Source organism: Phalacrocorax carbo, chromosome 8 (genome assembly GCF_963921805.1).
Source record: "Phalacrocorax carbo chromosome 8, bPhaCar2.1, whole genome shotgun sequence".
Taxonomy (NCBI): Eukaryota; Metazoa; Chordata; class Aves; order Suliformes; family Phalacrocoracidae; genus Phalacrocorax; species Phalacrocorax carbo.
This window is the reverse complement of record NC_087520.1, coordinates 43,422,754-43,438,151: the sequence shown is the minus strand read 5'-3', so window position 1 is coordinate 43,438,151 and position 15,398 is coordinate 43,422,754. Positions and strand designations below refer to the sequence as shown.

At 62.4% G+C, this 15,398-nt stretch overlaps 1 protein-coding gene across 6 annotated transcripts in view; it reads left to right on the top strand.

Annotated features, from left to right (window-relative positions):
• GSE1 (Gse1 coiled-coil protein) overlaps positions 1-15,106 on the top strand; it is a 105,237-nt gene extending 90,131 nt beyond the window's left edge. For 5 of the 6 annotated variants that reach the window (XM_064459704.1, XM_064459709.1, XM_064459707.1 and 2 more), the window contains 14 exons: positions 2,444-2,643; positions 4,189-4,370; positions 4,520-4,717; positions 4,976-5,167; positions 5,281-5,603; positions 6,060-6,384; positions 7,776-8,356; positions 9,021-9,133; positions 9,335-9,605; positions 9,748-9,870; positions 10,008-10,379; positions 10,887-11,162; positions 11,613-11,716; positions 12,489-15,106. In XM_064459704.1, coding sequence (XP_064315774.1) covers positions 2,444-2,643; positions 4,189-4,370; positions 4,520-4,717; positions 4,976-5,167; positions 5,281-5,603; positions 6,060-6,384; positions 7,776-8,356; positions 9,021-9,133; positions 9,335-9,605; positions 9,748-9,870; positions 10,008-10,379; positions 10,887-11,162; positions 11,613-11,716; positions 12,489-12,623 — 3,395 coding nt within the window. In that variant the 3' untranslated portion in view covers positions 12,624-15,106. The remainder of the gene's footprint in view (positions 1-2,443; positions 2,644-4,188; positions 4,371-4,519; positions 4,718-4,975; positions 5,168-5,280; positions 5,604-6,059; positions 6,385-7,775; positions 8,357-9,020; positions 9,134-9,334; positions 9,606-9,747; positions 9,871-10,007; positions 10,380-10,886; positions 11,163-11,612; positions 11,717-12,488) is intronic. The other variant, XM_064459705.1, reaches the window with a different exon arrangement.
• Positions 15,107-15,398: the final 292 nt, after the last annotated feature.

Here is a 15,398-nt window from a genome sequence, read left to right as displayed (position 1 = left end):
TTTTATTCCCCCCACCGCCTTCCTTTCTATTCCACCCCCCCCCCTTCCTCCTTCAGGGTCTCAGCTGTTAATTACATTTGCCTGTCAGCCTGGGCTGCTAATCTGCTATCGCCGAGCGGAAAGCAGGAGGTCAGAAAACAAAGGTGACACCATCACATTGTGCCTCTTGTCATCTCCAATCCAGATTAGTTTCATTGACTAACTCCTGGCTGAATACCACCAGTTAATTATAACGATCACAAACCCTCCCGTTTAAAGCCACACAGCGAGAATTAAGGTTCTGAAGTAAGACTTTAGCTTCATTAATTGCCGGGCTCATTGTGATGGTATTGATTGTTAACGCTATCGCGTGGTGAGTAATGGCTTCCCAGCTCAGAGGGGATTAGGCTGCTAATTGTTGTTGGCCTTGCGCTGACAAGATAGACTTCAGTGGGTGTCAAATCCGTATCGGCGTCTTCCTTTGTCGCGGGCAGCCTTTCTCTTTCCCCGAGTCTTGCCGCTCTTGAAATGAAAGCGATTCGGAGCGACTCGGGAATAATTAATAAGGCAGGGCGGCCGGCAGCGGGCGGCCCTGCTTGGCCTCTCTGCTCCGCCGAGCATCCTTCCCGGGGCCTGGGGATGCTCCTGCATCCCTGCGGTGTTCCCAGCCCCCTCCCAGTGTTACCCTGGCGGTAAGCGTGGTGAGGAGCGCGTGGGGTGTTTGGAGGGGGGTGGAGATGGGTGGCAAGGAGCCGGCTTGTACGCTTAGAGGGCAAGGGGCTGGCTTGCACGCTCGGGAGCCGAGCTGCGTGCTTGCAGGGCGAGGAGCCGCCTTGCACGCTCCGGGGAGGCAAATCACACACTTGCAGGGTGAGGAGCCGGCTTTCACACACAGGAGCCAAATTGCATGCTTGCAGGGTTTGGAGCTGCTTGCACGCTCAGGGAAGCTGCCTTCCATGCTCAGGGGTACCAGCTTGCACACTTGCAGGGTGAGGAGCTGGCTTGCACACTCAGGGGAGCCAGCTTGCACACTTGCAGGCTGAGGAGCTGGCTTGCACGCTCAGGGGATGTGGCTTGCAGACTCAGGGGAGCCAGCTTGCACACTTGCAGGGCGAGGAGCTGGCTTGCACGCTCAGGGGATGTGGCTTGCAGACTCAGGGGAGCCAGCTTGCATGCTTGCAGGGCGAGGAGCTGGCTTGCACGCTCAGGGGAGCCAAGTTGCACACTTGGCAGGGCGAGGAGCTGGCTTGCACACTCAGGGGATGTGGCTTGCACGCTCAGGGGAGCCAGCTTGCACACTTGCAGGGCGAGGAGCTGGCTTGCACGCTCAGGGGATGTGGCTTGCACACTCAGTGCAGCCAGCTTGCACACTCAGTGGAGCCAGCTTGCAGACTCAGGGGAGCCAGCTTGCACACTTGCAGGCTGAGGAGCTGGCTTGCACGCTCAGGGGATGTGGCTTGCAGACTCAGGGGAGCCAGCTTGCACACTTGCAGGGCGAGGAGCTGGCTTGCACGCTCAGGGGAGCCGAGGCCTCTCTCGGTGCCAGGCTCAGCGCCGTGATGGGGGAGCATCGTCACCTCTCGGCTGGCATCCTCTGGTGACCACAGGCCACCCCTCGGCAGCCAGTAGCCGGTCCCTGATGGCGTGTTGGAAGCCTTCCCTCAGCCCAGACTCTGGGCTGGTGGGAGGAGGGTTTCGGGGGGTTGGAGCCCCCCGAGCTGCCTGGGTGGGGTTTAGGAGTGGGTGATGTGCCACGGGAGCAGATGCCGGGCGCCGTGTGCCCTAGTTAACGTTGAATTTGTCTTTCTGCTCCAGTTCTGCTTTTTCTCCCCACATTGCACTTTCTGCTTTAATTCCATTTTTATTTTTCCTTTGCAAATATCGCCAGCATCCCCGGGGTGGGTATAATTTAAAATACAGATGTATTATGCAAATAAAGCCAAAGCCTTGCCCAAGGGTTACGGGGAGTGACTCCTTCATCCCAACATCTCCGAGTGCCCTGGCTTGTGCGCGGCGACTTTTGCAGCCGGATTAAGGAGCCTGTGGGTTCAGCTTGAGAATACGTGGCTGCCCAGGGCTGGCATCGCATCGGTGTTGCTCGTGCCAGGGCGTGGGCAGGGCTTGCTGTGCCCATAAAGGGATTTATGGGAGGCTGGGGGGTTGGCAGTCCCTATTAGATGGAAGCAAGAGGGTGCCTGTCCCACTGTGTGGGGCAGAGACTTTTAACACTGGGGGGGACCTCCCTTGGGACAGGGCTCCCCGGGATCCCCTGGGATGGGAGGATGGGGGTCCAGCCTGGGGGCCAGAGGGATGCCGACCGCCCTATGCGCATCCCCATGCTCCGTTCCTGGTCCCTGCAGCAGGGCATCCCACTGGGGATGGTGTGGGATGGCTTCATCTTGTTTGGGTGGGGGGCACATTTTCAGCCGGTTAATCGTTTTCCCCGCTGATTTTAATTTCTCAGGGTCCTCGATAAGCAGCGAGTCATCCCCAGTCTCCTCGCCGGCCACCAACCACAGCTCCCCCGCCAGCACGCCCAAGCGCGGCCCCATGGGCCCCATCATCGTGCCCCCGGGGGGGCACAGCGTGCCCAGCACGCCGCCCGTCGTCACCATCGCCCCCACAAAGACGGTCAACGGGGTCTGGAGGAGCGAGGGCAGACAGGTACGGCCGTGTTTGGGGGGTGCCCGGTGACCCCGGCAAAGGATGGAGGGTGTGGGATTCCTTGCACGGCACTGATTGTGCCAACCGAGGTCCGAGGTGCCAGGAGCCGCACCGCCATGCTGCTCCCGAGGGACCGTGGGGCTGCCCCCCCCCATTTTGTCCCTTCTCCTCCCCGCCACGTCCCTGGGCTGCCACTGTCCCCAGCCTGCCACCGTCCCCGGGCTGCCATCGTTGCCAGGCTGCCATCCAGAGGGAAGTGCAAAGAAGAAGGGGGGGGGTGTTGGCTAATTAAGAAGCATCGTTAGTGGTTCTCCTCTCCTCTGCACGCTACAAGCAGATTCCCGGGGGGATTATGCCACTTGGAAAGACTAATTAAACCACAAAGCGGCGAGGCAATGGGAGGGGATGAGAAACGCCGAGGGCGGAGGGAGAAAAAGAAATTGAACGATCTCCGGGCACTCGGAGGGGTGTGTGGGGTGTCCAGGTGCTCCCCACCCCCGTGTCCCGTGCCCCCCTGCCCCCCCCCCCCGAAGTCACCCCCCTCCCCAGTGACCCCCGCAGCATGGGGGTTAACCGAGCGTGGGTTATTGTCTGGCAGAGCCGCGCTCGCAGCGTGATGCCCCCCGAGACGGGGAGGTAATTAGAGCAGAGCCTGGCACGCACAATAAGCCTTAATGCAGGCAGCGGAGGCGGTGGGGGGACGGGGGGATGCCCTTTGTGCTGGCCGAGGTGACCTTGGGACTGTCCCCTGATGGCCGGGAACCTGCAACCTGCCCGGAGGGTCTGGGTGCTGGGACTGGATGGGGAGGGGATGCACAGTGGGGGGGATGTGGGGGGCCGCCGCCATCCTCCTCCTATAGCCACTGAATGGGAAGATGCCGTGAAAAATAACCATTTTTAAACCCAACCTTGGCTTGCCGGAGGTCACCCCGTAATTACCAGACCCTGTGGGGTCCCTTGTCACACCAATGGGTCTCCCCTTGCCAGGGGTCCCTCCCCAGCCAGCGCAGGTGTGAGGAGGGAGCGACCTTCATCCTGGCGCCGGGGATGGGGAGTTGATGGGAGACGGGTGAGACCCCGTGGAGGGGCAGGGGTGCTGATGCTGGCCTGTCCGTGGGACTGGGGGGGGTGCCGGGCTGACCCCCGTTTTATGGCTGTTAGCAAAGCCCTGCTGGATTTCCATCGGCCGTGTCTGTATCCCCTCTGGATGATTAATAGCTCTGAAGAACAAAGCGGCCTGTAAACCTCCAGGGAGGTAACGTGGCCTGCCATCAGCACTGCCCTGGCTTCAGGACCCCCTCTCCTGCTGGTGCCCCCCGGAGTAGCCCCGCCCAGACCCTCACACCCCTCCAGCCCGCCCTTCGACAGCCTGCATGCAGGAGGATGCTCCGGCAGATGCATCCTCCCCTGGGTACCAGTGCCAGCCAGGGACCCCATGGGCACGCTGGGGACCCACCAAGGGTCTTGGGGTGGGGAGACAGCAGGGTCCCCCCATCCTTCATGGGGTCCCCACCATCCCTTAACACCCGGTTCTTTGCCTTCCAGCAAGAAGCAGGGTCACGAGGCAGCAGCAGCAGCAGCGGCCGTGAGCGCCTCATCTCAGAGCCCCCCCTTGTGCAGGAGAAAGCAGGGGGCCCCACCGTGCCCTCCCACCTCCTGGGAACACCCTACTCCTTTGGGCTGCCCCCCAGCTCCGTGGTCCAGGACTCTCGCTTCCCACCTCTCAAGTGAGTCCAGTGGCAGTGGATGGGGGCGGGTTGCAGGACACGGGCGTCCCCTGCGCGGTCTGGTCCCAGGGAGCATCCCGGGGCGGGGGGGGTGACATCTCCCCCAGGGGACAGGGTGGCATGGTGACCATCTCCCTGCTCCCCACCAGCTTGCAGCGGCCGGTCCACCACGTGGTGCCTCCCAGCGCCGTCACCGAGGATTACCTGCGCAGCTTCCGTCCCTACCACACCGCCGAGGACCTCCGCATGTCCTCCCTGCCGCCCCTCGGCCTGGATCCAGCCGCCGCCGCCGCTTACTACCATCCCAGCTACCTGACGCATCACCCCTTCCCGCACCCCGCCTTCAGGTGGGCATCGCCGAGCTCGGGCCTGGGGGTCCTCAGGGGATGCCGGTGGCCGGAGGATGAGCCTTGTGGACAGGGGAGGTGGGAGCTTGGTCTGGGGAGGATGGTTGGGCTGTGCTGGGGGAATTTTGGGGCACTCCAAACCCCTCTCCCAGCAGAATGCAGCCCCCATCCAGCCTGGGATCGCTCCTAGGGAGGGGAATTGGGGGTTTCTTTTCCCCCTTGAGCAGCACAAGCCACTGAGCATCCCCATCTCCCCAGGATGGACGAGTCGTACTGCCTGTCGGCGCTGCGGTCCCCCTTCTACCCGCTGCCGGCGCCGGGTTCGCTGCCGCCCCTGCACCCCTCAGCCATGCACCTGCACCTCTCGGGGGTACGGTACCCCCCCGAGCTCTCGCACTCCTCCCTCTCCGCCCTGCAGTCCGAGCGCATCTCCAGCCTCACCGCTGAGAGGTATGGGGGGACGACGGCCGGGGGTGGGGACAGACAGGGCACCCCAGGGGATGCTAACAGGCGTCTGGGGTCATTTGGGGTGGTTTTTCTTTTTTTTTGGCTTTTCTTTGCAGGCTGCAAATGGACGAGGAGCTGCGGCAGAGGGAGCGGGAGCGGGAGCGGGAGCGGGAGAAGGAGCGGGAGCGAGAAGCCGACCGGGAGCGGGAGAAGGAGCGGGAACGGGAGCGGGAACGTGAGAAGGAGCTGGAGCGGGAGCGGGAGAAGGAGCGGGAACGGGAGCTGGAGAGGCAGCGGGAGCGTGCCCGGGAGAAGGAGCTGAGCATGGTTAAAGCCATGGAAGGGCCCTTCCTCCCCGTGGCTGAGCTGCACGGGCTGCGGGGGCACCCAGCCGAGGAGCGGAGCAAGCCAGTGGAGCCGCTGGTGCCCGGCAGACCAGGTAACATCCCCACGGGTGACACTTGGGAGGGCTGCCGCCTTGGGCACAGCTTGCCATGGTTCCCTTTCCCCTCCAGATGGCAAAGCCAAGGGGGTTGGTGGCCCCGGGAGGTGGCTCGGGATGGAGCTGGGCTCTCCCGGCTGCCAGCTTGTGTTGCCAAAAGCCCAGCTGCCGCGGCTGTCGGAGAGGCAGCGCGGTGCCTGTGCCATCTGACTCGGTCCGCGGCGGCAATGCGCCCGGTGCCGCGGCACGCCTGGCAGCTGGGCTGGCAGCGAGCAGGCAGCGCCGGGCTCTGGCTGGCGGCTGCCCCGCAGCTCCGGGTGCCTCCCACCCACAGAGATGCTTGGGGAGGAGGGGGGCCCTGCGCACCCCAAAATGCCCTGATAGCCAACAGATGGCCATGGGTAGCCCTCCCTTTCCGTGCTCTGACTCTCTGGCACCCCCTTTCCAACCCAGAGAAACTCAAGGACTCGGTGTTGCCGACTCCAAAGCCCATCCAGCACCCGCTGCACCCGCCGCCGGCCTCCCATCACCCCGTGCCCAGCCTCATCCCCAACCACAACGTGTTCCCGCTGCCGGGGAGCAGCGCGGCCACGGCGCTGCTCATCCACCGCACCAACGAGGAGGAGAAGTGGCTGGCACGACAGCGCCGACTGCGCCAGGAGAAGGAAGATCGGCAGTCCCAAGTCTCAGAGTTTCGGCAACAAGTGCTGGAGCAGCACCTCGACATGGGGCGCACCCCGAGCCAGCCTGAGCCCGAGCATCGGCCTGAGCACCCCAGGTAGGGATGCTGCCAGCCCTGACCCAGGGATGGAGCTTCCCCCTATAAACCTAAAGTTGCATTTTTCCCACGTCGCAGCCATCCCTGCTATAATACCTATAGGGTTTTCCCCCATTGCCCTGTGGCTTTGCACCCCCGTTAGCTGGCTCCAGCCCCCCCGTTAGGTAGCCAGCATCCCATAGCCGTGCCCCTCACTCCTTGCACATCCCTGGGAGCAGAAGCCGCCGCGCTCGGCCGGTGCCAGCAGGTCCCTGTCGCGCGGTGCCAGCCGGGCCGGCTGCGCTGGCAGCGCCGGGCATTGCCGGTGCCCGACATCTGCGCGGCGGCAGGCGACCAGCCTGGGAGGTGGCGGGGGGCCAGCGGCGAGCGGCCAGGTGCTGCCCAGGCACCCGGCACTGCTAATTGCACCTCCCCGCCACGCAGCGGACCCAGGCGGTGGGATGCGCCGTTTTAGGGGGGCACCCACCCCAAACCCAGGTGGTTTGGTGGGGCAGAGGAGCGTGCATGCACCCCCTGATTGTCGGGGGCTTGCTCACCCCCATTGCTGAGTGCTTAAGCAGTGTGGGCTCATCCAGCCGGCTCTGCTGCCAGCTCCCTTTGTTACTTTTGGGTATCCAGGGGATTAGCGCGGCTCATCGAGGATAATAAGGAGCAGATCGTAGGGAGGCACAAAGGCGAGTGCCCGCTGCAGGCGCCCTTCGCCGTCCGCTCCTCCCACCCCAAACCAGAGAGGGGAGAGCGAGGTCACCCTGAAACACCTGCAGCTGGGGGATACCCCATCCCCATTCTCATCCCATCCCCATCCTGGCGCTGCCCACATCCAGCCAGGAGGGAGAGAAACCGATCCCCGGCAGGGCAGGTGACACTTCCCACTGGCAGTGACACCGTGCCGGGGCAGCGGATGGCGGCGCTGAGCTGAACTCGCTGCTTCGCGCACGGAGGTCCAGGGCGCTGGAGCGGAAAAGCGTTAAATGCACAGCTTGGGCACATGAAATATTTATCCTGCTAACGGGCTGGCTCCATCCCCGGCTGTTGGAGGAGGGTTGCAGTGAGATGCTGCCTTTGCTGTGGGGAGAGCAGGGCTGTGCCAGGACCGGTGGCTCTATTGTCCCCATGGTGGGCAGCCGGGGGGCTGAGGCTGGGGTCCGCTGCCCAGCGCCCGGGGATGCGGCCACATCCCTGCTCAAGCCGCCTGGAGGCAGCCTTAACTCTGCCCCCCTGTCCCTCCTGGCACAGGAGGGGATGAGCGTGGCAGCCCCACGCACACAAATCCCTCCGGGTGGTCCTAACTAGCGCATTTCTCCCCCAAAAGCAGTCCGCTGCCGGGGTGCGGCCGGCTCTCTGGCGACGTTGCAGTCCCTCACCTCTCTGGTCCTCTCCTCTCCCCGCAGGTCGGGATCGAGCCGCCACGAGCCAAGCAGCCGGGAGCCGGCGCAGCACTTCGGTGGGCCCCCACCCCTCATCTCCCCCAAGCCCCAGCACCACCCCGTCACCACGTCCCTCTGGAACCCCGTCTCGCTGATGGAGAGCCCCCCCGAGCCCCCCCGGCGCCTCCCCGAGCCCCACGCTCTCCATGGCCACCCGGCCCCTTTCGAGCCCAGCCGTCAGGGCATCCCACTGGTGAAGGTGGAGAGGGTCTTCTGCCCTGAGAAGCTGGAGGAGGGGGCAAGGAAGAGGGATGCTCTGGAGAAATACCCCCCGGGACGGGAGCCCGGCGCCCCGGAACACGGGGGCTTCACCCACGCCCCATTCCTAGCTGAGTTGGAGAAGTCCACGCAGAGCATCCTGAGCCAGCAAAGACCCCCAGCCACCCCCTTCACCGAGGCCAGCAAGCCCAGTTCACCCTACCGGCCCCCCCAACCCCGCGCCCAGGACCCCATGTACATCTACGACGAGTTCGTGCAGCAGCACCGCAGGCTGGTCAGCAAACTCGACCTGGAGGAGCGCCGGCGGCGGGAGGCCCGCGAGAAAGGTGAGATGCCGGGTTTGCACCGCGCTGGGGACCCCCACCACCAGCACCGGGAGCTGGCGGTGCTGGGGGCGGCTGGTGGGTCTCCCGGGGATGCCGGCAGCCCGCAATGGAAACGCTACCGCAAGCCGAGTGGCTCGGTAAATCCTCCACTCTAGACATGCCCAATTAATAAATGATGAACTGAGGCTAATAAGAGGGCTTTAAATATTAATGGGACTTCGCGAGCGGGGATAAGAACAGTGGTGAGAAGGAGATGGAGCGCTTGAGGGGGGGCAACAGGCGTTGCCATCCCCCCTCCAGTGGGGATGGGGGCTCAACCGCAGCCTCCCCCTGGCCATGGCCCATTAACCCGCCTGTTGAGCTCTTGCCACCCATCCCGAAGTGATGCTGAGCAGGGATGCTGGGGTGGGTGACAGCCTCCAGGGTCCCACGGCTGGCAGAGCAGCGACAGGGCTCTGTTGGGTTACACCCCCTGCCCCGCTGGGACCCACACTGGGCCCCCACTGCTTCCCAGCATCCCGCCTCGCTGCACCAGCACCCTGTCCCCAGCGAGGTCCCAGCGGGTTCCCCAGGGCATATTCCCTGGGGTCCCAGAAGGTCTCTGGAGTCCCCACGGGGTCCCCACGGTCTCCCCAGTCTCAGGCCAGCCTCTCTCCATCCCCAGGTTACTACTACGACCTGGACGACTCCTGCGACGACAGCGACGAGGAGGAGGTGCGGGCCCATCTCCGCTGCGTGGCCGAGCAGCCCCCGCTGAAGCTGGACACGTCCTCCGAGGTACGGCCGGCACTCGCCATCCCCTGTCCCCCTGTCCCCCTGGGGAGCAGCCCCTCCTCGGGCACCAGCTCCCAGTGCTCCGGTGCAGCCGCCGTCCCCAGCCGGCTGCACAGGCACCAGGGGGTCAGGGATGAGGATGAGGATGGGGATGGGGAGCGGTCTGGGGGTGACCGTGCTCTGCTCTCACCCTCGGCGCCCCAGAAGCTGGAGTTCCTGCAGCTCTTCGGCCTCACCACGCAGCAGCAGAAGGAGGAATTGCTGAGCCAGAAGCGGCGCAAGCGGCGGCGGATGCTGCGGGAGAGGAGCCCTTCGCCACCGACGGTGCAGAACAAGCGCCGCACGCCCTCCCCGCGCCTCCCGCTCTCCACCCGCTACAGCCCCGACGAGATGAACAACAGCCCCAACTTCGAGGAGAAGAAGCGCTTCCTCACCATCTTCAACCTCACGCACATCAGTGCCGAGAAGAGGAAAGGTAACAGCCATGCCCCGTGCATGCTCGGGGCCGGCCCTGGCTCGCGGGAGTCCCTGCTCCCTGGTTTGGGGGGGTGCCAGGGAGGGGTCCCGCCTGGGTCCGTGACCTTGCTCTGCTGAGCAGAGGCTACACTAAACCTCAGCTTCCCATGCCGCAGACAAGGAGAAGCTGGTGGAGATGCTCCAGGCCATGAAGCAGAAGACTACACCGGCTGCCGTGGTGGTGAAGAGCTCCCCACGGGACAGCCCCAGCGGCCCCGCTGCCGGTGAGTGCCCCTGCTCCTTCCCTGGCTCTTGGATGGCCGGGAGCATCCCCTGCCCGGCGCGACAGGGGATACGGCTTTGCCCTGTGGGGGACACGGAGCCCTGCCGGCGGCCGACTCTGCTCCTCCTCTGCCCAAAGAGCCACCGGTGCCGCCGCTCCTGCTGGATCCAGATAAACCCGTGGGCATCGCCGTCTCCGTGCCGGAGGCGCAGAAGACGGTAGAACCCAGCAGGTTAGACCAGCTGAGACCTCAGGAGCTACCAAGGGCTAAGGAGTCGGCTGCTGCACCGGTGGAAAAGCCCCGGCTGAGCGATGGGCACCCCGGGAAGAAGGCGCTGAGCATCCTCAGCTACGTCAGGGGTCCGCTGCCCAAGGACATCCCGGTGCCACTGTCCCACAGCATGAACGGCAAGAGCAAGCCTTGGGAGCCCTTCATCGCCGAGGAGTTTGCCCACCAGTTCCACGAGTCGGTACTGCAATCCACCCAGAAGGCGTTGCAGAAGCACAAAGGTACCAGCAGGGAAGCGGGGAGCAGGCTGGGTAGCATCCCTGTGGGGTGGGAGACCCACCCTCGTACCCCCCCCCCCGCCGGGGTTTGGCACCACTGAGGGCACAAAAACCACCGGCAAGCTTGTTGCTGGAGCATCCCAGGGGCTTAGTGATGAAGATAAATATAGGGTGCTGGGATAATAAGGCTCCATTCCCCCCAAACGTCTTCATTTCAATGAGGGAGGAAAATAAAGTTACTCCAGTGCATGAAAACCCACATGAGATGCTGCAGCCCCTCCCAGAGATGGGCTCTGGGGGGTGGAAATTAATACCTTGAGGGGAGTGTATGTCTCAGTGCAGCCTCAGGGAGGGCAGCGCTGGGGTAGGGACAGGGGATGCGGGCAGGGGATGCAGGGAGCGGGCAGGGGATGCGGGGAGCGGGCAGGGGATGCAGGGAGCGGGTGGGGACACGGGGAGCAGGCAGGGATGCGGGGAGCAGGCAGAGGGGCTGACGCTCGGTGCCCGCAGGGGGAACGGCAGCGCTGACGGCAGAGCAGAACCACAAGCTCGACGCCTCCATCCACTACAACATCCCTGAGCTGCAGGCGTCCAGCCGCCTGGCCGCCCCCCCGCACAACGGCACAGCCGAGGGGCCGCTGCCCCACCGGGCGCTGCCCCCACTGCCCCACGACTCGGCCTCTGAGGAAGAGGAAGAGGAGGAGGAGGAAGAGGAGGAAGACTACCCCAGGCCCAAGTGGCAAGGGATCGAGGCAATTTTTGAAGCTTACCAGGAACATATAGAAGGTAGGGGATGGGGGCGGGGGTCAGGGCAGGGGCTGGGAGGGTAAACCCCCGTGTCGTGCCTCAGTTTCCCCTGGGCAGAACCACTCTGTGCCCTGACCAGGCACCTCCAGCTCCCGCTCGGACAGGCTGGGGAAGCACTGGTGGCTTCCCAGCGCTGCAGGAGTGGCATAAAAGCAAGAGGCGCTGGTGAAAATTGATGTATATGTGAAAAATTAATGTATACACGGGTGCCCAGCGCCCTCCCAGTGGGACCTGGAGGTTCCCCACGGGCAGCGCGGGCGCCAGGGATGCTCTGGGGCGCTGGAGCCTTCGTCGCCGGCTGCGCAGAGCCTAGCGCGGGGCTGGCGTCGTCTGCGGTGGCACCGTGGTGCTCGGGCATGGTCCTGCGGCGTGCACGGAGCCGGAGGGGCTGGCACTCACCCCCCCCTCGCTCTCCTTTGGGCTTTGCAGAGCAAAACCTGGAGCGCCAAGTGCTGCAGACCCAGTGCCGGCGGCTGGAGGCCCAGCACTACAGCCTGAGCCTGACGGCAGAGCAGCTTTCGCACAGCATGGCGGTGAGTGGGGACGGGGCGCCCGGCCTCTGCCGGGCAACCAGGCCTCCCGAAGCGCGCCCGTGCACCTGCGGTGTCCCCCCTCCGTGCCCCCGCACAGGCACCCCGCGGCCCCCGTCGGGCACCCAGGCGAGCCCAGCACCCCATGAGGGACCCCAGCCTCCCATGAGGGATCCCATCACATCATGAGGGATCCCAGCCTCCCACGAGGGATCCCAGCCTCCCACGAGGGATCCCAGCTCCCCATGAGGGATCCCATCACCTCACAAGGGATGCCAGCACCCCAGGAGGGATCCCAGCCCCCCATGAGGGACCCCAGCACTTCATGAGGGATCCCAGCCCCTCCCCAAGGGATCCCAACACCCCACGAGAGATCCCAGAACCCCACAAGGGATACCAGCCCCCTATAAGGGATCCTAGCCCCCCACAAGGGATACCAACACCCTACAAGGGATCCCAGCACCCCACTAGGGACACCAGCCCCCCCATAAGGGACCCCAGCACTTCATGAGGGATCCCAGCCCCCCCATAAGGGACCCCAGCACCCCACAAGTGATCCCAGCCTCCCATAACGATGGACCCCATCACTTCACGAGGGATCCCAGCCCCGCCATGAGGGATCCCAGCCCCGCCATGAGGGATCCCAGCCCCGCCATGAGGGATCCCATCACCTCACGAGGGCTCCCAGCCCCCCACGAGGGATCCCGTCCCTGCGCCGCTGGCCCGGAGGCAGCCTGCCTGCCCTGACCGTGTCTTTCCCCTTGGCTGCCTGCAGGAATTAAGGACCCAGAAGCAGAAGATGGTCTCGGAGCGCGAGCGCCTGCAAGCCGAGCTGGATCACCTGCGGAAGTGCCTTGCCTTGCCTGCAATGCAGTGGTCTAGGGGTTATTTCAAGGGGTATCCCAGGTGACGCTCCTTGGGCTAGGCCGAACATATAGTCTAGAAATAATAATCTATTTTATTACCTTGAATATTTAATATTTTTCACTGGGAGGTTTGAAGCTAAAAAAATAAAATTAAAAAAAAAAAATAAAAAAAATAAACGGAGAATGTGCCATGCATGAAGCAAAGGAGCACGGGAGCCGGGAGCCCACCCGACGGCGAGCAGACCCCCGTCCCGTCCCGTCCCGCGCCACCGGCCCTCTGCAAGCAACCGCCAGCCCGGCTCGGGCTCTCCTCCCGGGGGGGACAGGGCGCTGCAGCCCCCCCCCCCACCCACCCACACTTTATAGTGCTCAATTTCTGTTGGTTTTGGTTGGTTTTTTTTTTTTAAAAAAAAAAAAAAGAATTACAGTTAAAGACTCCACCGACAACACTAAAGCCGGAGGAGCCCCGCGGGGCCGGGTGCGGGACGGCCGGCCGGCAGCCGCCAAGCCCCCCCGCCTTCCCGGCACGGCACCGGGAGCCTCCCCCCCACCCCAACCCCGGGGCTTTCCACTGGAAATGCACTTCGCTATAAAACAATAAAGTCAATAAACTGGTTGAAGGTACCTTTTTGTTCCTGTTTGGCGGGGAAGGGGCACAGACACGCGCCGGCGGTGGGCACCCGGCGGCGTTACCTTATCGGAGCCAGTCGCCGTGGTTTTGTGATTTAAGAGTCAAAAAAAAGGTGCTTCAGCCTTGTACTGTGTATATATATTAAAAAAAAAAGTTTTGTATGTTTTTATTACTTTAATTATTGTTATAAAAAGCTTGCCTTTTTTTTTAATACGTTTCTGCTTTTTTTTTGCCTTTTTTTCCTTCCCCCTCCCCTTTTTTATTTCCTTTTTTGTTGTTTTTTTTTTTTTTGGCAAAAGGATTAACTTGCTTTTAGTGTTTGTACTGCTGCTGGTCAGGACAGAAAAGATATTGAATTGTTTAAAAAAACCCACAACCTTAAAAACAGGAAAAATGAATCCCCTTTTCCAACGGGGCAGGTGCTGTCGCACCGCCAGTCCCTCAGGAACCCAGAGCTGAGCCCTTCCACCACCCTCAACCTCCCGGGTTGTGTTGTTTTTTTTTTCCTTTTTACCCTTTTTCTTTGGTTTCTGAGTCTTTTTCTGGTCCCTCTGGGCAGCTGTGGGTGTTGCGGTGCCGGGCAGTTTCTCAGCCTTGCGCGGGCTCCAAATTAAAAATATAAAAGCAATTGCGCCGAGAGGGCTGGAGGGTTTGGGGACGGGTGGCACCGGGGTCTCCTCGTCCCCCCAAACTACCGAGACAATCAGAGGGGTGCTAAGGCAGTTGGGGCAGGGGGAGCCGGGGTTCGCCCGCAGGCGGCACGGGGCTGGTGGCACGAAGGGGACAAGCCGTGCGGAGCTCTTCCTGCCCGTACCTCGTGCCCGCCGGCGGGCAGGAGCTGCCTGCGGCTCGCTGCCGGCACCGCCGCGGTGAAGCGCGATGGCAGCGCCGGGCCCGGGTTCAGGCTTGGCACCACGCGCTGCCCTCTGTAGCCACTTTCTAATCACCGCCCGCTCCGACTCCCCAGGGAGGCTCTCTTTTTTTTTTTTCCCCTTTAAATTTTAAATTATTTATTAATTTTTTTTTTTGTTCACCACGAGACAAGCTCACGTCTATGGGAAAAGGTGACCTCTGCTTTCTGCTTTAAATTCCCTTGTTGCACTCGCAAAGAAAGCATTAACCCCCCCTACAACCCCTTCCCCGCTCCCTGGTCTCCCATTGGCTTCACCAAAAAAAAAAAAAAAAAAAAAAAAAAAAAAGCCATGCAAGATTAAAAAGCAAAATGCCCTTGTGACAGAAATTAGTTTAATCTTTTTTAAATCCCCAATTGCATCGCCAGCCTCTGGCCTAGCCGCTGCCAACTCCGGGCTTCACAATGAATTTTAACACGGCAAAACACGCTCGCTGCTCGACTCGCTTTTTCCCCTTCCCATGTGCTGTGGGGGTGGGGGAAGAAGCTGGGGATGGAAAAATCATCCGCAATTTATCCCTCGCCGCCGCCGCGCCACGGTGAGGCCGTGGGCAGGAGCCTGGCTGGGATGTAGCCTCGCTTTGTAGCAGCTCCCGCACTGAGACTTTTCCCCCCCTGCCCTCACCAGCCCGTAATTGGGAATTTTGGACCTATTCTCAGATTTATTCCTGCCGGGGCTGTGGCGAGCGGTCGTGTCTGCACGTACGCCCCCCGTGGAATCGCTCGAGCAGCTACGCCAGAGCCTGGGAGGGCTGTGAGGATGGGAAGGCAAGGCAGAGCCCGCTGGGGGCAGTTTAGATGCTGTGAAAGAAAACAAAAACCCAAAAAAGGAGAAAAAAAAAACCCCTAAACATGTTCTAAGTGTACTTGTTTGAATTAATTGTAATGTAATATATTATTTGTTGAATGTAGTAATTAGGTATTTATGAATATATTGCTGTAATTTCTGAAAACACCCAAGAAAAAATAAACTCTTCCACAATGATGGCAAAGGATTCTTTCTCCCCCAGCGGCGATGGGAAAGCAGCCCCGCTCCGAGCATCCCCCAGCCTCCCCGGGGGGCAGCTCCTGCCGTCGCCCCCTTGGCAGAGCCCTTCGCCTGCGGGCAGCGCCGGGGGAAGCAGCCGAGGCAGGCAGGGCACAGATGGCAGGCAGGAGCTGCGCGGAGGCTGGCCCAGATGCTCCGGGAAGGGCACCGCTCGCGGCTTGCCACCCTTGGGTTCGAGCCGGCGCTTCCCCCTCGCCCGTAATCATTACATCTGCCATCAACGCAGCCCG